We start from the raw sequence: 20,562 nt of genomic DNA on the forward strand, positions 1-20,562 counted from the left end.
AACAATTCAGACCTCATTTTTGTCTTTAAAAAAACTTGAACGAGACATTTTTCTGGACTGATCAGTTTAATGTGTCTCATATTGAGTATAATCAGACAATTTCTACTTAAAATAAGACAAAATCCTTTGATAAGATTTCAGTTTTTTGCAGTGTGGTTTGGAGAGGGCGATTATTTTCTCCTCCCTGTGCTATTTGATCATTTCACTTTTCTTGAAGTGGGGCCAAACAGAGGACACCAGAAGACATCCTTGCTGCTGTTTTTTTTCACAAATCTGCTTCAAACATTCCATTATCACCACCTCTCCTCAAATATATCTATAAACAGACACGCTCTTACACATGATTACACATGAGTGAGAATAGATATTTACAGCCTTTATACAGACTCACTGGCATCACTCAACCATTATGCTCAGTTATATTTACAAAGGATGAAAAGCATTCATTATGTGCTCTGTACAGATTACTGCCATGTGATCATCCAGCAGAAATACATACATAAAGATGAAAGTACACACTATGATAGCTATCGTGAGATTATGTCCAGTCATGTCAGCATGTCTTGAGTAAGGCAGGCTTTAATCTACATTAAGTGTTTGAACTCGAACATCACATTTGTTTCTGCTTCTTCAGGGGAATCAATGCTCTGGATACAACATTGATACACGAGTCATGCATATCTAATTGGAAAAGTCATATTTGTTGAGTAAATATTACCCCACCAGCCTGCAGGCACATCCGGCTTCTTGAGGAAGAACCACAGTTACACAGATTGGTTTGATTCACTTTACAACCAAGCGGCAACCTCTAGTCTAAGAATATGAGACAATGCGGAAGTGCTAAAATCTGCTGTTTCTCGAGTGTCCACTTGAGGCTGGCTGCGGAAGAAGTGGAAGTCACATATACACCAAGCCAAAAAAAGCTGTTTTCAAAGCAGAAATTAACCTATTTACAGCCAAAAAATGTGTCCTGTCTGAGTCGCTAATTTTATTATCAGCAGAGGGGATGATTTTTTTCAAACTCTGCAGGTCAGAGAATTATTAAGATCATAAGCTTGTCCAAACAGAGACACAGCTCAGGGTCACGTGACTGACAGGCGCCTTATAGCTGTATGCGAAGCCCTTGCCACTTCCAATACGGCCGCAATAGCTCATGTGCCTCATTTACTGTTTCAGAAACAGAGGGGTCACATCAGGGAGACTACGTCCATGTTTTATACAGTCTACGGTTACAACCATAGACTGTATAAAACAAAAGGCTGGCTCGAAGTGAGGTTGGCAAAAAAACCCTGGTGACTGGTTGCGGTATAGGTCAAAAAATGTGTCTTTCCAGTCATTCCAGATGAGCTGTGGTTAAACTTTAACAAATTAATACACCTTGTAGAAATGTTTCTCACGTTCAATTGTTGTGGTGATTTGAAGATATCATTTGGCTGCCTGGTATTCAAGTCCTCTTTTTCTCTGAAAAGTTTCATTTTAAGTAGTTATAAGAGGTTCAAAACAAGGCTTCACGTTATGTTTAACGTTGATTGACAGCTGCCATTCTTGTGTATTTTTTAAGGGGATTGTAAAATATGTTCTCCCAGAATCCGTCACAGTTTGTACTGCGCTGACTTTGGGTGCACAATGGCTATCAGTGGCTGTGCCTGTGACAGGGGTATTTTAGCTTCAAAACCGTACAATGGTAAATGGCGGAGCAACGCTGTTCACTCTGGTTACAACTAAAAAACACTCCTTTGAGTGATGGAGGCACTTAATCCAACATCTTTGCACCCAGATTCTGGCTTCTGCGCAGGTAAAATGAGCTCAGACCCAACCCAATTCCCTTTACACCATACATGTTGGAACATATGTGTTCGATGGCTTGATTTCAGAGCATCTATTAAATGTCTCACTTTATTCATTTCTGTTCACAGGAGCTTTCCATAACTATGTGGTGTTATAGTAGAGTACTATAGGCCTTATTATTATGAATGCATGAGGGACTGTGTAAAGAATAGGTTGGCCTTATTAAGTGCTCCTCTGTGGTATTAAGAGGCCATAACATTAAGCAGAGATCTGTAGGTTTAAGTGTTGTGTCATTGGAGCGTCGGCACCCTTGAAATGCTTTCCTGCTGAACGAGCGCTGTTAAATTCTGCTTGACATTATCAAGCTCTGCATTGTTACAGTGAGCCGGGGCCGGTGTCTCAGATGATCAGTTAACAATATGTGTCTGCCCCCATGTGCATGCCTTCTTAATTTTGGTTTTGTTATGAGAAACGGTCCCTCTGCTCGTGGCTTCTAAAGTAGGTAATTACACTGAGAGATTCCCTGTGGGGGATTAAAACAAATGACACAGAAAACACAGCCCTTCCTCATCGCCACTCACTCAAGCCCTTCCCCCGCTCTCAAAACCTTTTTGCTTGTAACGCCTACATCCCTGTGAATGTGCAAACAGTGGCAATAAAACACACTGGCAGCTCATGAAAAATAGTGGGGTCGATGGGGAGATGAGTCAGGGGATGATGGGGTGGGATCACGATTTATGGCCCTGGTAAAGCTGGTTTAGCATTAAGAGCTAAACAAACATATGGTTTTCATCCAGTTTTATAAGGACCAGTGCAGAAGAAAAGGTCTGTCCTGCCAGTTTTTTTGCAGTGACAGGCTGCAGGGAGTATTACTCATCATTACATCTCTACTGGCAGCCTATTTTCATCACATTACAGTGGTATAATGAAGCGTAGCGAGCTAGCGTCCTCGGGTTCTCTGAGCAGTTCACCATTAGCACAAGCCGAGGGCATTCATCCAAGTAGCTGTACTGAACTTTGGACAGTTTGTTTATTGTATAATTAATTAATCAGTGCACAATGATAGCTGGAACCTCTGGAAAGTAGTATTCAAAATTTTAGGTTCATTTCTCCTGCACTGATTTGGTGACTTGACGCTTTCTGCAATTGACGGTTTTCAAACACTGTTTTCTTCTTTGTGTATTTTTCAGGAACAAGGGAAAATAGGTGTGACGTTTAACATCGGGACTGTGGACATCAGCGTCAAGGAAATGACCACGGCGGTAAACGATGGCAAATACCATTTAGTCCGATTCACCAGAAACGGGGGCAACGCTACTTTACAGGTGGACAACTGGCCGGTCAACGAGCACTTCCCCACAGGTACTGCCTCTTTTTTTTTAAGCTTATATAGCCTTAATATTCAGAGATTTATTAGGATTACAGTCATTTTAACCACTGGACACCACCTAAGAAAAGGGCTCAATCAGTGATTCAGAATTTCAAGTTTTCTTTCTCCTTTACTCTTTCTGAGTTAGACTCCTCAGAAGACTGATGCAGATTGCTAGCTGGAGGCGATGCAAACAAGAAAAATCTGTCTGTTCCATTTTTCTCAGCCAAGGTATACTCACCTGCTGTGTTTGTTAGAAAACAGGTGAAGCAGCATATCCCTTTTTTTAAAAGAAAGAAATGAATAAACACACCCAAGTTTTTTCATTTCTCAAGTTTTGCAAAGATGCTGCAGAAACAACCTTTTTAATTTACTCTAAAAACACCAACATCCTAAACTTTTTTAATGTTTTCTGCAGAAGCAGAGTTAAATTAATGAGGCTGACATGCATCAAACACTACAACGATCCAAGAATTCTTGTTTGATTTGATTGTTATATAAGTCAGCCATTCTAAGAGACTGCTAATTTATATCATACTTTATTACAGGCAGTATAACTGTAAGGCACAGTGAACAAATCATGGTAATGAATCAGTCTGGATGAAGAAATGATTCAAACCGATGGCAATTACATAAGTTATGCACCCATAAAGGAGGTTTAAATCTCAAGTGGCATCAAATAAGTTTCAGTTTTTCTCAGGCTCCGTCCAACAGAGGTTTGGAGAAGCAGTAAAAAGCATGTCGCTGTGCTGAGCTTGAGCACACTCTTCCCCTGTGGCAGTCACTTTCTCCAGAAACTCTACTTCCTCGCCCCCCCTCCTAACTCCACAGGACAGGAGCACACCAAGCTTGAATCTTTTGTCTAGCAAGAGGCATTCACCGTGCAACACCTGGCCAGCTGATTTCAGGAGGGGGATTTTGAGGCACCAAGAGGCATTTGGTGGTTGGGCAGGCGAGGAAAGGATGGAGGCAGAAACCAGGGGTGGCCTGCTGGCCAGATAAAGCTGCAGCCTGCCTGTATCTCTCATTCCCAGGTCAGCAGAAGCCGCACAGCAGCAGAATACAAATAGGGTCATCAAACAGAGCTCGCTCCATTTGGAGGCTCAGGCGCTCCCTTCATTTGGCAGCGAGATGTGCCGCTCAGCTCACTAGGTGAGAGACTGAGAGAAAAAGGTGAGAGGGAGATGGAAGGAGAGAAAAAACCCCTCTCCTGCTTCTACATAACAGTCAATTAAATTAAGTTGGCTCTGCTGCTCTTTGATATCTGTGTCTCTACGCCAGCCAGCTGAGGAGAGGACACCTTTGTTTCCTTGTTCCCTATTAGCCGCTCTTCTTTTTCACTTAGGCAGAGAAGACACGCAGGAACAAAATGACTGTTGAGGAAAGGAGAAGTTGGGTGACAGAAGATTACATGACATTCATTGATCTCTGAGGTGACATTTTACCAAAGCACTGAGTTGTAGTTGGATAGAAACAGATGTAGAACAAATATAAAGCGCGCTGAAAGTGGTAGTTTACCAGATATGACGCTAACATAAACAGAAGCATGTCCAGAGACGCGACCGTCATCCCCAGCTGAAACAGTTTCTCTCCAAACGCTGGGGAAACAGACACAGAAATGCTGATGCAACTCATTGGTAAGGAGCACACAAATAGGAGTTGATCCCTTTCACTTCTCAGCCCTATGTCTCAGCAGCCCTACAGCGTGCTCCCAGTCGCATGCCTTCACCGAGGACAGGGCAGCAGCCTCTCCTGGCGTGACCTGGCACGCTGTTTTGGTTTGGTTCAATGCCAGCGCAGGTGACGCTAATCTCTTCTGTCTCTGGCTTTCTTTTGCCGTTGGCTGTCTTTCGCTTTTTCTTTGAACAGATAAAGTTAGACGGGTTTCATAACTGAGTTTCAGCCACATTTCTACTGGAAAACACTGAGGAACTCTAAAACTGCAAACAGCATGCACACGAGTGACATCTCTCACGCTCACGTCCACACTCGTGCACAAGTTGATGGAATTGACATAATCAGAGCATATTGTTGCACAGATGTAGTTTTTGACATGCTTTCCTGTCCTCTGTTGTTCTATCACTGCAATTCAACTTTTTACATCAAGAAGGGAAGGAATATCAGACATCTTTCGACCATATAATTATCTAGAATTGCTTTTCCATCAGACTTCAATAGTTGTTTTACCAGCCAGCTAGCAGTGCGTCTGTCGATATCTATGATCTAAAGCAAGTGTCCATTTGAAAATCACTGCTGTATGCTTGTCGCGTTTGTGTCTGAGTTTAAGCAGAGCACAACAAAAAGAAATCAGGCCTTTTTAGCTTCGGGCTCCTTCCAAGTGATCCCTCTGAGGTTCATTCTCTTTTCTGTTCGCCTGCCATTGTCTTGGAAAAGAGTTGAGGTCGGGGATCGAATGCGTGGTAATTTCTTTTTCTCTTCTGCACAGGTAATTTGCAGAGCACTCAGTGATAGTAATTCAACGATGATTGATTTTTTTTTTACCCACCCTCCCTCCCTTGTAAAGGCGTTGTCATCTCATGAGTAATTACATGTTGGGGTGCAGACTCATCGACTGCTTTCTCACACTCCCCATGCTTAACTTGAAGGCAGCAGCTGCCACAAGGCTCTCAGAGCGTTCAATAAACAGTTACCGGATCCGGGCATGCCCTCTCTCGTTGGTAAGAAATAGGTGAAGACAAAGGTGTCGGCGGATTGCTTGTCATTCATAGCCGCCTGCAAAGTAGCTCAGCTGTGCAAATTGGACATCTTAACAGCAGTGTTTGAAATCCTGTCGCTACAATGTTTTGGTGAAGTGAAGTTACGGTGTGTAAAAGAATTTGAATGTTAGCTGTGGGCTCTTATGCTGTTCCCTTTTTAAACAGTTAATGGCTTAATATTGGGTCAGACTAGCTGTAAAATTAACAAATCAAAATTGGACTCTTAAACCATTTTCTTTGGACCCTGTTTTTCTAACTTTTCCAGTTAAAACATTAAATATAAATTCACACCTGATAAAAATTTTGAGACCAGCTGAAAAATTGATCATATTTACACTTTGCACTGTAGGATCTTATATACCAGGGGTAGGCAACCTAGGGCACAGGTGTAACAGCTGGCACAGAAGGCTATTTATGTTGTCATGCAGAGAATAATTACAACGAGGCAGAGGACAAATAAATAAATAAGATGGATGAATATTAAAAAGATTGTGTCGTATCCTATTTAACACTTTACAAGAAATTGAGCACACACAAATAAATGTAAATCATGACGTTACAAATGCACGAATATGTCCTGCATATGCGTTACTGCAAATCTCTCTGTAGGTCAGTGTGCTAGCTTGCAATCGCATCCAATTTCTTTCTGGTTAAATAAAGGTTGAATAAAATAAGGTTTAGTGGTATTGTCATGGCAAAAAAAAAAAAAAGTTCCATTGTTAAAAACCAGGCAATGGAGGGAAGTTATACCATTTCTCACCGCATAGCTAAGCATGGAAAACCATAAAAGGAGACTTTCCTATTGACTGAGAATGGTTTTATGTATATAAAAGAAGTAAGTATTGGCATTTGGGCATGAGTGTATTTTAAAGTGGCTCAAGTCAGAGAAAAAGTTGCCTACCCTTGTAATAAAGGTTTAAAGTAGAGCTTTAAAATGCAAAAAAGAAGAAATGGGAGTGGGCCAAAAAAAAAAAGAAAAAAGTAAGCAATAATTGAAAACAACAATTGAATTGAAATGGGCTGTTCATCAAAAGTTTAAGACCATGGTTGAAAATAAATGAAACCCCCTAAAGCAGAAATCAAAGTTTCAAAAAAAGACTCAGTGATGAGGAGCTTCACCGTTTTTGTTGATCACTTAAAAAAAAAAAAAAAACAAGTTTCAGCCTGCGTGATATGAGTGTTTCCAGGAAGCTCATGGGAACGTTGCTCCATGTGGTGAAGATGGCTTTAAAGAGGGCGTCAGATCAGGGGAACACACAGTCTGGTCCAAAGAGTGAGGTTATTCCCCCTGACCAACCTGAAGCACCATTGTCCCACTGATGGCACCCCCTCCACTGTGCCGGGTAGAAAACATCTCCAGTGGGATCTCCTTGTTGTGCCAGTAACGTTGAAGCCATCAGGACCATCAAGGTTCAGTTTTTCTTATCAGGGAATAAAACTTTCTTCCACCTTTCAGTGTCCCATGCCTGGTGCTTTCTTGCAAAGTCCAAGCAGGTCATTTTGTGGCGCTGAAAGAGACGAGGCCTTTGCACATGGTTTTTGTTCGTTAAGCCCTTCTTTCTCAGATGCCATCTGTGAGAGAAGGGCTCCATAACCCTCTGGATATTTTAAGAAATTCAAAACGACCGTCTTACTGCGTCCAACCTCAGCAGTGATGATGTGTTGCGAGAGGCCTTGCTTATGCAGCTTAACAATCCAACCACGTTCAAAGAGAGAAAGGTTTTTTTTCCTTACCATCAGGAGGTCATGAGGGTGTGAATACCTGACAGAAAATATCATTGAATCCATATTTTTGCCCAGATTTTGGCTTTTAAAGGCTGTGGCCTTAGAGTTTTAATCAGCTAAGGATCAGCTTTTATCACTGTAGTTATTGTTTTTAATGAATTGCTTTTTTTTTTTTTTTTTTTTTTTTTTTTTTTTTGTCTCACTCTAATTTCTTCTGATTTGCTTTTTTGAAGCTCTGCTTAAGATCCAACAATGCAAAATGTAAATTTGTGCTATTTTTTAACTGGTGTTAAAATGTCAATATGTATATACACTAAGAAAACTATTCTTAGATCCAGCACTTCAGCAGCATAAACAACCAGGTGATAAAACTGCTTTAAGCACACCTCTTAGTGACTAGTTATATAGATAAGATCAAGTTTATTAACCCTGAAGGAAATTGTTTCCAGAGAGGCATTTAAAGGGGTACCAAAGGTAGTGGGAAAACCTTCTTCAAATGCTAACACTGTCTTTTTCTGGCTCCAGCCCTGGTTTGTTTGTCATGTTTTATATTGGTACAGTTTTCAGTGTGCTTCCTTTAAATGAAAAATACAGAGCAGTGCAGAAGAACCTTGAATCAGAATGGGGTCTGTGGCCGTGTATGATGTGGCTTGCAAAGCTTTTAACCCAGGCTTTGGATTGCTTTCAGTGAGCATAGGTACGTGATTTACAACTGGAAAAAAAGTTCTCAAGGTAAGATAAACAACCTTCTGTTAACAAGTTTAAATAAGCTGCAAACCTCGGTGTTCAAAAATGAAAGTTAAGAAATGAGCAGTGTCTGTCTACTTGGGGCTGGCTTCAAAAGGAAGGTGTCCCATTAAAGGTCCCATATTCCCATGCTCCTTTTCTGCAGTTTAATATGGATCATTGATGTCTTCAGGAAATGGTAGTAACGTGTTTTGGTCCAATTAATCAAGCACAGCAGCATTGTTCCCAGGCTCTCATAGCCCCTCTGTTCAGAACGCTCTGATTTAGTGGGCGTGACCTTCATATGTAAATGAGCCACTACTTCCGCGTCACTGAGAGCGGCGCCACAAGCTCAGAGTGCACAATGTTTAGAAAACAGCGAAGCTTGATTACCATAACATTACAGGCTAAAACAACAGGCTAACTGCAGCTAAAGTTAGCATACTGAAGCTAACACAGAGACAGGGGGGACACTGAGGAAAAGCTCTTACATCTGCTCCACAGCACACAGCATTTGAAATACTCACATTTTCAGGGTCTGAGGTTTGTTAGTGGATGGTTGGTAATGCTCCTGGATTCAGGACCAGTCTATTCACTAGCCCTCTGTTGTACTGTCCAAAGTTGGAAAAGCAGTCGGTCGTGAAGTGACTAGCACACACATGCACAGTTTTACTGAGGGTAGCTGGCACATTTCCTTGATAAATGAACTCTAGCCACTTAGTCTTGTCTTCTTCCGAGATGGGAAGCTTGAGCATGGAACTATGTGGCTGTTTACAGCTACCAATAGCAGTGGGGTAGGGGTATCTACTCTGGTGGACCAATCAGGTCAGACTTGCTCCTGATTGGTCAAAAAAGGGAATCGCTGACGTTGGCAAATCCCAGAAATTCCAAACAGCTCGTTTTAGGTCAGGATTGTACATTCACAAGCACTACTAAGTACAGTTTTGTCATTAAATATCACATTTTGTGGGCTGGGAGGAAAACCAAAGACCCACAAATTTCACTAAAAGACTTAACAAAGGGATCTTTGCAAAATATGGGACCTTTAAACAGCCTGATACAAAGTACAGTTTTCATCTCAACACCTCACTCCTGTAACACCAAGAATTCTTAAAGGGTTATTTTTTTAATTCTATATATGCTTATATACTTGTTTTATTTACGACAACCACATTAATGCTATGCCAGTCGTTAAACATTATACTGCAGCTGAAGCTACCTGCGTCTGGTTCGATGGAAAGCAGCAGGTGACGGCACAATAACTACATCTATCACAGTCAATAAGTTTGAGCCATTATGTCTATGAAGAAATAAAAATGGTATATAAAGAAAACTCAAGTGGGAAAGAAAACATCATTTTTTCCTATAAGCAAAACCTTCAAAAGACACCTATAATGCACACATTCAGATACACAGAGCAGGGTGACTGACACGCTCATGGTGCTGAATTACAGTGACATTAAACTGACCCTTTCATTCTCTCGGATTCACTCTTTGTATTAGGTTGGATCAGTCTCACTCTTTCATACGTTAATATAATAAATCATTTGTGTAAGCCGCTGTGAAAAGCAACAAGGTCAAAGAGCGGTATGTTATTCAGAAACAACCACCTTTAAAGAAAAGGAATCCATCCATAATGTAAGAAAATGATGTTGAAGGTCAAAGATTGGGCTGAATATTACTTGAGTATAAATCTTTGGTATAATTGAATTAAAGGAGATGCATAAGTAGCTCCTCACTAAGACGCTCATTCTGCATACCAAGGAGGAGATGATGCTATTCAATCTTATATTAAGTGGGGTTTTTTTTCCTTTTGTGGGTTTTTCTCTTTTTTCAATCCCTTTAAACAGCATAAGTTGAGACAGCGTTAGTGTTATTTCCAATCAGCACTAATTTACCTGGAGTGATACTCACAGCAGATTTATAGGATAGAAACGTTCTGCGTTGTAATGTTGATAAATACAGAGAAATGAAAGGGGATCACAGTCCACTTCTTCCATCTAACAATGTAACCACACTGATCCCATGCAGCAGTATTTCTCCTGCAGCTTACACGTGTTCAGTGTGTGCCTGTGTGTGGGCGTTGAGTGTTTATGTGTGTGTTTTGATTGCTTTGTCTTTCCCTCTTTCTCTCTAATTATCCCCTCCCTCTAACAGTGCCCTCTCAGATCTCCAATCTTTTTTTGTCCTCAAATTCCTCTTCATCCGCATTTCTCATCCTTTTTCCTTTCATTTTCATCAGAGCTCTGCATCTCTCCTACAATAGTGTGTACTTTTGTGACAACCCACATTACTGCAGGGGCTTGTCTTTGTTTAGCGAGATGGGTTCCAATTTCCTTATATAACACCCTGAATCCCCGCACTCTTTGATTTTGGATTACATCTTTTTTGCGCCAGTTTGAATCTTTGGTTCAAGGAATTACCGGACCGAGCTAGGCGGAAATTGTGCATCACACTTTTGCCGGAGCTTGTCGAGGTTCTGGTGTTGTCTCAGATGAATGACCACTGGTCTAACTACTGTGCTCAGGCCTCAGGGAAACTGTGACTGTGACTGTGTTCCATCATTTATGTTGGGTACAAGAGGGTCGGCGTAACGAGGACGACTTTGTGTTGTTTCTCAGATGTGCTCAAACACACAAAGACCTTCATCCATGCACTGATGCACACAGTGCTTTAAAGATCATTGCAGACTGAGTCTGTTTTTTTCCGATGCGTTTACTTTGTATTATTTGCTAAAATTTCCAGTACGAGAATAATGGAATCATCAAGCAATAGATCCTGAGCAGCGGTGTGCACACACACAGGACTTGCACAGGCACACAGACACACCGTCGTACACAGACTCATACATGCACAAGTTTTCATTCATCATCTAAACATCGGTTAATATGCTCAGAGAAAAAATGTCAGAAAATGTGTTGTTGCAAGTAGCCCACAGTGTCTCTAAATCGTCAAGTTACCCAGGAAATGAGCTGGGAAGATGCGGGAAAAAAACGCAAAAAATCGAACCTGTTCCAAAAATAATGACGGACAAAAGTTTTGGATCAAGTGTGCAAGCATGATTGACAGAACATGGAATTGAATTTATTTTTTAACGTGCGTTCAGACGAAAAAAACTGACTCAGTGTGCAGAGGCCTTAAATCTGCGACCACCTGAAACAGGCACACTGGGCAGAACAGTTTTCAAAATATCTGCCAATCTTTGTCTTGAAATACAGACAAAATAATCCCTCAGGAGCAAGATAAGCCCCCCATGTGCTCCTGGGGCCAAACACGATTAGCCCTATCTGAGACACTATCTGATATAAGCTGAGAGTAGAAGCTACTGGTCAATTCATCCTTTCAAAACCATAAATTTCAAAAAAGCGACCTAATAAATGATGGATATACTTCCTCCCTTTGTTTGACGGTGAAGAGAGGACGGATGTAGAGAGAGCTGAGGCAACAGAGAGAAGTGGGTGAGTAGTAATTGAATACAGAAGTATTTAATGGAGTAGATGACAGGAGAAAGTTAACAAAAGGTAGAAAAGCTGACATATAGACCGAGCAGATTGGTTTAGGAGAAGAGAAAGAGAATAAAGAGTGAGTGAAAAGTAGATAAATGATACAAGGATTGTGGCTGAAGCTAAAGAGGTCTGAAGAGCAAGAAGGGAAGATTGCATTGGAGAGAGACAGAGAATAGCAGGGGGCAGATGAGAGCAGGGCTGGATGGATGGTGGGCTGAGGAGAGACGGAGAGAATAAAAAGAGACTCAGTCAGAAGAATGAATAGCAAAAGAGCGGGAGAGCAGGTGAACCAGAGATGAAAGCAAGGTGCTGATTGGAAAGGAGGTGGGTAGTGCGGGATATTCACAACCAGCGGCGGCGGCGGCAGCTAGCTACGGAGCGGAGCTGCAGAGTGATGATTTTTCTGGACAGGGCTGCAGTATATCAAATGTACTCATCATCCCCAAATGGAGAGAAAGCCAGGAGCCTGTCACGGTAGCCATTTTCACAGTTTTGATGGGCTCTCAGCACAGGCCTCGTGATGGAACCCCAGCGAGATTAGTCTGGCAAGCAAACTGAATAGAACGAGCCGAGCGACCAGCAGATGACTGTCGGCGTGCCAGTGTTTGTGTTGACTGAAAAGCTGCCACCAAAGGGGAAACATTTAGACATTGTTTTGGCTGCGAGGAAAAAATGGTGACAGCATTTGTTGGAGCTACAAGAGGCACATAAACACAAACTGGATGTGAGCGCAGAGCCGCAGCGTATCACAATGTATTGTCCTGTTACAGGATTACACAGCTCTATATCGAGCCACTCAGATGTGCAGATGCATGCAGCAGAATGTAAAATATGCAGAATAACTTATTCTGGAACAATTCAGGTTTATGATCAAACAAGCAGCTGTCCAAAAAAGCTTCTGCATCTGTTGATGTCTTTGTTGAAGCACCTGTGAGCGAGGACTACAGACTGAAATTAATCCTAAAGCCAAGAGAAAACGATACCCTCAGACTGATCATTTCCACTGTTTTTATTAATGCCTGAAACACTTTATTTTTCCAAAACAAAATACATTTACTTTATTCTAAACGTAAAAAATAAGCAGAGGTGAGAGGTACTGCTAGTAAACGTCAACTGAACCACATTACCTAGTTCGTCACAGAGGGGGATATTCTACCAACTAATCAACTTTCCTCACCAACTTCACTCATTTTTGTTCATTCCTAATTTCTACTGTACCTATGCAGCATCTTTTTTGTATCTCTAAGTCCTACTATAACAGAAATCCATGGTGTGATTTGAATTATATAATTTTAATTTTAAAGTTAGAAGACAATATATTATCCCATCATCATGATACCTGTGTAAAATTGGTGTAACAGTAACCCTCTAGTTAAAAAGTGATCTGGAGGTGAAAACACTGCAGTTCCCCAAATGTTAGCTCCACTCTGGCCTCAATGCCAAAGAAACATCAAAGAGTCAATATTAAACTTAAAATTTTCAGCAGAATTTAAAAAAAATTCTGGCCTGTTATAAAATGTGATTTTGAAATCAATACCTTCCCTTCTCTCTTCTTTTTTTTTCTTTGTGTTTTGAAGAAGTAGCACAGTGGACGGAGCAAAAAACAGGGAGAGAGTGGAGATGACATCCAAGAACAGTGCCACAAGTCAGACTGAAACATGGGCTGACCTAGCCGCTGGGCCATACAAGCATTGGGCAATACCGTGTTTGTTGTTTTAAAACAAGTGTTCAGTGGGGTTCACCATCCTTTGTCACTGTATTAAAAGTAGGGTCTGCAGGAATTTTCATTACTTGTTAGTAAACACCTGCAGCAGCGCATACCCACAGCCCCTAACCAAAGCTATGACCCGTTTCTACATGAGTGAGTCTTGAGACTCGTGCACCTGACTTGGCATGTTAGCACAAGCTAATCATGGGTATTTGACACATACATGGTTAGCAGAAAGCCGTTTCTGCTAACCATGTATGTGTCATTCAATGCTGCTCTCCAAGTGTCTGAAAGCAAGTGAAAGTCGAGCCAAGTTTCACCCTTGTTCAGTGAAAAACTTTATCTGTTTGGCGTTTCGTTTCACTTTGGTTGTGTTTTTCTTCCTCCATACTACGTCCACTGCTCAAAACAGCTATCATCAACAGGCAAAGTCACTTGTGCACTGGACGCTCTGTGATTGGCTGAGGCACCAAAAAAAAGATAAAACATCAACATACAGGCAAAGGAAAGGGTTTGAGGCAAACACAGACACTGACACACATGTACACAGGCCTGTAGGAGAAGATTAAGCAGGATTATTTCTGTAAAAGTTGACCTTTTATTTCTTTAGGAAAATCTTGTGGACTCTACCTTTAAGGCAAAGGTTATGCATAATTACTTATGCAAGGGGGCTAAGCTCCCAGGTTAAACTGAAAGCTTTGCTGGTTTCTTTACTCAGTTTGTTTCAGATAACTCCGGTAATTCCTGGTAGGCGGTTTGTAAAGTTGTATCAGGGTCAGCACTTTGAATATGGCAGCCTCCATCTTTGGGCTTCATACCACCTCTTTAGAAACTAATATGTGACATCTGTGGAACGAAAGAAATGCTTTGGCTGAGCATTTCCTAAGTTCATGGAGGTGACGTGGAAGTATAATGGTCTTGCTGTTATATGTAACCCCCAGATTTCAAATGCCCCACTCCTAAGATCTGTGTCAGGTGAAATGAAGCAAGTCTATAGTATGAGCTGCTTCATGTAGGTTTGCTTTATCACATGTACAACAGCATCAGAAAACAGAAATTGTCTGTCATTGCCTTAAATTAACAACAACACCATTGGAGAAAGAAATGGACATAGTTTGAGGAATGAATCACCCAAACTCTGACTATGGTATCATTATTTTGGTAACTGCACCGTGATCCAAACTGAACAGCATATTTTACTCTAAAACTATAATATAGATTTTAAATTACAGCAAAAGTGGCTCCCAGGCTGTGACAGAACATCAAACGCATAATGGTGCCAAATTGATTTTGCTCTCTGTAGTACTCGGTGGTTTGATGAAAACTCTTCGAGGGAATATCTACCCACTCTGCTTTGAGAAAAAGCGTCTTAAAGGCAGAGTGATTTATAAAAACAATAGGGCTTTTATTGGCAAGGTCGTCCATTCTGCAGTCACCTTTAGAGTGCGAATATCAAATTGACAAACTAGAGAGATTTTTCTCATTAGTCGAACAATTAGCTTGTGGTGTATTCATTACAAGGGGACTGTCACCTCATTAATCACCTGGAACAATGTAGGAGCTACACCTGAGAACATGCCATTAGCAATGCACAGCCAGTTTCTGTATCCTGCTCTCAGATTCAGGTGTGGTTTCACTCCAGCTAAGTGAAAGTATGAGTGACTCTCTGTATGCTGAGAAGCCTCCTCGCCTGTTTTTCTCACCCCAGTCCTCCCACCACTCCCCTAAACTACTAAACTCTTTCCTGTCGGGTTTCACATACAACCCTCACGCCTCCCTCTGTGGCCCTTGTCCAGAGGAGAGTGTATTTGGCCGCCACCTGAAACCTGCAGGAGATCAAAGGAACGGGGAGGGAGTCCTGCTAGTAGCTGATTAACCTGCTGGCACGCTGCAGACTCAGTCCTTTAGCTCCTTGGGCTCCCTCGCAGCCATATCCACACTCTGTCCCAGCTGGCTGTAAACTGAGCTCTGGGCGGCTGTTTCTCTGAATACTGAAGGTGGAAAGGAATGATAGAAAAATAGCACTGGGGAAATCAAAGCCAGCTTAGAGTTTTCCTGACGACTTTGGAGCACGGTGGGGCTAAATTAGTGGATTAATGTCATTACGTAGCACTTCTTCTGCACACCTTGGTGCAGTGTAGGCAAGGCAGGTATTGTTAATTCCAGAACATAGATTGCATGTACACAGCAGGATTAGCAAGAAGGCTGGTCAAACCTTTTTGTCCACAAGGGGCGCCAAAATGGATACAAATAGTAGTTCCTCATGGTCGTATTGAGCAAAGCGCTTTAGATATCTTTACTTGACTTGGGGTTTTATTCTCCTGACCACTTTTTATTTGTAACCCTCCTCTGTTTCAAAAGTTTTTTTCATTCCTCTCACATTTTCAAAGCAGGCCCACAATTTAAGCTTTAATCCATCAAGAAGGATTTATAGATTGTTTTTGTAGTGCATCGTTGCTCACAGGCTTCTCAACTTCTGGACTAATTTCAACCTAACAGGATGTGACAATATCCGATAGAAAAACAACTCTTTTCTAAATCAATAGCAGCATATGCTAGAGAAGTAAAAGTGGCATAACAGATACTACATAAGCAAAGTAACATTTTGCTTAAAGTCTTTACAATATGTTGTGAGGTTCACTTGGCTCTGCATTGAAAGACTCAAATGTCCTCAGGAGCCTTTTCCCCAGTGCATTTGAGGGTGTGTACTTTATACTTCTCTACAGTGAGAATCTGAAACAGTACTTCTACTTTTGCCATAGCCTTTTTCCACATGAGTATCTGTACTTCTTCAGGAGTCAAGACTGTGTGTACCTTTGCCACCTCTGGCTGCAAGAGGCTGAACCTTGAAAGAACAAAAAAACAGGAATCTCTGAAAGATTTATGGACTCAAGGATGAGCATGACATCACGGCCAGAAACCCTATTTTCACCCTTAGTCTGGTGGATCCATGAGATGGTGTGTGTAGGTGTGTGTATTTGTGCATGATGTTGTCAATAGATGGGTCCTCTGACAGGATTCTAGCAGCCAGACAAATACTTTCCCAGGAGCCCTTTTTTTCACAGTTACCAAGCCCTGACCTTTCACTTCACATATAAAAGATGCGACACGAGTGAGTGTTTTTTTTTCTTCTTCTAAATTTCCTCCCACATGGGCAGAGTGGCATCATGTTGTCATTCATAACTCCTCACAGGCTTCACAGTCTTCTGTCATACCTTTAAAGTCTTTGAGGACAGAGCTGAACATCTCAATTCTCGGTGTTGACAGACTCGTGGTGTCGTTCAGAGGGAATGCTTCTGTGATTGTCAGACAGAAAATGGCATCCTGGCACATACACAGCCACAAATCGTATCCTGCCAGAAATAATACTGAGTACTCACACAACAGTCCCTGTAAAAGGCGGTCTATTATCCGTAATTCCCGTATACCTAGAATGTGTTAGCTAGGGTCTCAGAAGAGCAGAATGTGGCAGCTGGGGTGTAGTGCTTCTATTTTTTTCCTCCAAAGGCCTCCCACCATGTCAGTAATGATCTCATTTGTATGCATTGTCCTCCTCAAATCTGTGCAACTGTGGGACTCTGCTCCCAGTAGGTCTGCAGTTCTTAAAAATTACCACCTCCACCTCTATAGTTACCCACCTCCCCCTGCAAACCTGACACACATACAGCTTCTGAACCATTCCTCAGCCCTTCCTCAAATGTAAAAGTGGGTGGTGTCCAGTGGGGGAATTAGTGCACATTAGTTACCCTAAATTTAGCTCACTGATCTGCATTAATGCATTGCATGTCTACTTTTTTTAACTTGACATGACTGCTTTTGTCTGTATAATGTTACAAAATGAGCATCTTATTAGACTTTTCATGTAGATTATGATGTGTTTTCTGTGTGTCTAACCCATTCTTTACAGGTGATTACGCAGTTTGTCTTTCTAGGACTGCTACAGAAATATATTGATATAAATTTAGGTGTGGAGTATGCTGTGTAAAAAAATGAATTTAAATAAACAAACTAAAGCTACTTGACAAAAATCCTCATAAAGCTTTTATAAATACTTCTAAACAAAGATAAAACTCAATATAAAGCACTGTATAAATGTGTGTTGTCTGTTGCTGTTGCCAACTGTTTCAAGTTGTCTGTTAAACTCTCAAATTTTAAAGGCAACAGCGACATTGAGCGCTATCAAATGGCAAATAAGAAAATCCCGTTCAAATATACCCGGCCAGTAGAAGATTGGCTTCAGGAGAAAGGTAAATCTTTATCTAACTCTAAGAATGTTTTTTTTTTCCTTTTCTTTTCTTTTTTTTTTCTGTCATCCCATCGGCTTGTTCCCTTTCAACCTCTGAGAATGAAAAACCACCCCTTAAACCCTTTAAAAACCGATAAAACCAAACATTGTTTGATACTTTGAGTTCTCTCCTCTGCTTTCTTTGAGTTCTGACTTTCCTGTTTTTGTCATTGTCATCTTTTTAAATTTTGTTGAATCATGGTGTCCAGTTAAAGGGACTGGGAAAAGATTTTGATAAACAGTGCAACAATGAGGTTTTAAGTATCAAGTACTCTAAATCCTTTTTGCAGAATTGACTGGGAGAAGGCTTTATCTGTGCTGCAACAGTCAGCCAATTGTTATGAGAGGAGAATTATCTCCCTTGGCTCAAATCCTCAGCAATGTTTGAGAACAAACTAATCAGCGGGCATATCCTGCTGAAAACTTTCCAAACAGCAGGTGCCTTTCGCTGCTGTAATTTATCTGATTGTAGTTATGCACATTACACATGATGAAATCCTCACTTGTTGTGTGATGGAGAGCTAATTGGAGCCTTTTTGACAGCAAAGTATCAATGCGAGCCTGCCAAGGTGCACTCCTTCCTGATGGAGCTGCGCTTTTCATTCACAGTGATTATCCAATCAGAATTCTAAAAAGCCTCTTTTTTTCTGTTGTGAATTAAATTTTTTTACTCAACATAATATCATTATAAACTGCATTTAAAGTTAATTTGCACAAAAAAACATCTTAACCTGCTCATAAAGTCCCTTTAACAACTGCTAAAACACTGACAGGTCTGAGAAATGTCATTACCGCTGCATGCATGACTCCACACATGCTGTTTCATTTTGGCTTCTGTGATATCAGCGTCCCGTCCCTGTCATTCCATGTCTGATGTATTATGTACCCAGTTGTGTCAATACCGCAAACGTAACAAGCTTGCAGTGCTTCATGTATCTGTAATTTATAGCAGCAAGATTTTTAATTATGATTCCTGTATCGTGATGGTTCTGTGTATTTTCATTTCATTATGAATGCATGAGCCGTGTGTTTTGACAATGATATTTAGGCCTATCCTAATGAAATTCATGCTGACATACAGTGAGTGTGTTGCTCCCACTCAGTCATAATGTGCCAAAGCTTGTATACATATTTATTAATCGTTTACCGCACAAGTCCATTGTTTTGTCCAGAGAATATTGAGAGTGCCTGGTGAACATGTTTAATTTTCCAAACAGAGATGTTTAATTTTTTTTCTAGCCTGCATGTTTTTGCACCCCTCTGATAATGCTGCTGTAGCTGCTAGTCTCTGTTTTGTTTTGTTTTTTCAGCATTAGCCGTCTATTTCTGGGGTGTTTCACTCACACACCAAAGGAAAAATAACCTTTTTACTGTAGACAACATTGCATTAAGCAGCAGGCTTTTATAAACACAGAAGTGGGAACATAAAAAAACATTACTGTAATTACTTTTTTAACAGTAAAAAAGCATGTTGCATCACCATTACACTTTACCATTTCAACTCCCATCAACACTTGTGAAGTCAAGCAATAAACAAATAGTGGTAACAGACACATTAAGCCATTATTAAAGCTTTTTTCTTCCATCTGGCACTGAAAGCGTAGTTCATCTTTGAGGCCGTGCATGGCAAAGCAAGAGCTTTTATGTTGAATTAATGAGTTTTTGGATTCAAATTAATGAACACTAACCCCTACCCCTCCTGCGCCAGGCCGGCAGCTGACAATCTTCAACACCCAGGCCACTATTTCCATCGGTGGAAACGACCGGAAGCGACCCTACCAGGGTCAGCTCTCCGGCCTCTACTACAACGGCCTCAAAGTGCTCAACATGGCCGCCGAGGGCCACGTTAACATCAAGGTGAACGGCAGCGTACGCCTGGTAGGGGACGTGCCGACCAGCAGGGGTGCAGCACGCACCACCACCTCAGTGCCACCGGAGATGTCCACCACCTTTATTGAGACCACCACCACACTCTCCACCACGACCACACGCAAACAACGCTCTCCGCCTACTATTCAGGTGAGTCTGATTTCTTTACGTGGTCGCTGGATTTCAATCCAAATCAATCAATCAATCCAAAGTATTGCTGTCTCCATGTTGAAGTGTCTCCAAATATGGTGCTTGGCCTTAAACTGGCCCCTGGTTGCTGTTCATTTGTTCGCAGGTGAATGAGAGAAGGTTTACTGACAAGGGCTGTGAAGGGTTTGAAAGTGATCTAGAAAAAGTCTTCCTTCTAGATATATGCCTTATTGTAATCCACACTTTAAAATGAGATTATCAGTGTCAATATTGCTGGTTACAGGTTATTTTTAATTGCTACTTCTTAGCTTTTAGTTTGTGTCGACCAGGACTGGATTGATTCATGGCACGTCTAGGTCTCTATGACAACATCATGCTGGCTGGCAAAGTTTGATGATGGACACAGGAGCCAAAGTGTCAGACAGAAAAAGGACAGAAGAGCAGAAGAAAGATAAACAGGAGGGTGATCGTGCATGAGCTAAAGGCTAATTAGCCTTTAGCCTTGGCTGTATCACTCTATGACACAGGGGCTAAACTGTTTGTGAAAATGTTCACTCCAACCCACAGTCAGCAGTTATTCTGCAGTGGTCTGTTCAAACTTGAGAGTCTATCAATAAAATGAAGAGTGAGGTTACGTTAGCTCTGCTTGGTAGATGACTGGCAGGACGAAGCTAACCAGGATTTACTAACGTTACGCATTACAGACATGTCTTAGAGCG

The 20,562-nt window shown here is 41.3% G+C and overlaps 1 protein-coding gene across 14 annotated transcripts in view; it reads left to right on the plus strand.

Moving 5' to 3' along the window:
* The window catches only part of nrxn3b (neurexin 3b), a 436,915-nt gene that overhangs the window by 369,527 nt on the left and 46,826 nt on the right, over positions 1-20,562 (plus strand). For 10 of the 14 annotated variants that reach the window (XR_012599431.1, XR_012599430.1, XM_074684947.1 and 7 more), the window contains 3 exons: positions 2,979-3,150; positions 17,697-17,786; positions 19,533-19,843. Coding sequence is in view for 12 of the 14 variants with exons in the window: in XM_074684947.1 (XP_074541048.1) it covers positions 2,979-3,150; positions 17,697-17,786; positions 19,533-19,843 (573 nt within the window). In the remaining 2 variants the exon portion in view is untranslated. The remainder of the gene's footprint in view (positions 1-2,978; positions 3,151-17,696; positions 17,787-19,532; positions 19,844-20,562) is intronic. The other 4 variants (XM_074684952.1, XM_074684951.1, XM_074684953.1 and 1 more) reach the window with 1 other exon arrangement.

This window comes from Halichoeres trimaculatus, unplaced genomic scaffold, assembly GCF_033239565.1.
Source record: "Halichoeres trimaculatus isolate MK-OKI-2021-1 unplaced genomic scaffold, fHalTri1.1 fHalTri1_scaffold_13, whole genome shotgun sequence".
Classification (NCBI taxonomy): Eukaryota; Metazoa; Chordata; class Actinopteri; order Labriformes; family Labridae; genus Halichoeres; species Halichoeres trimaculatus.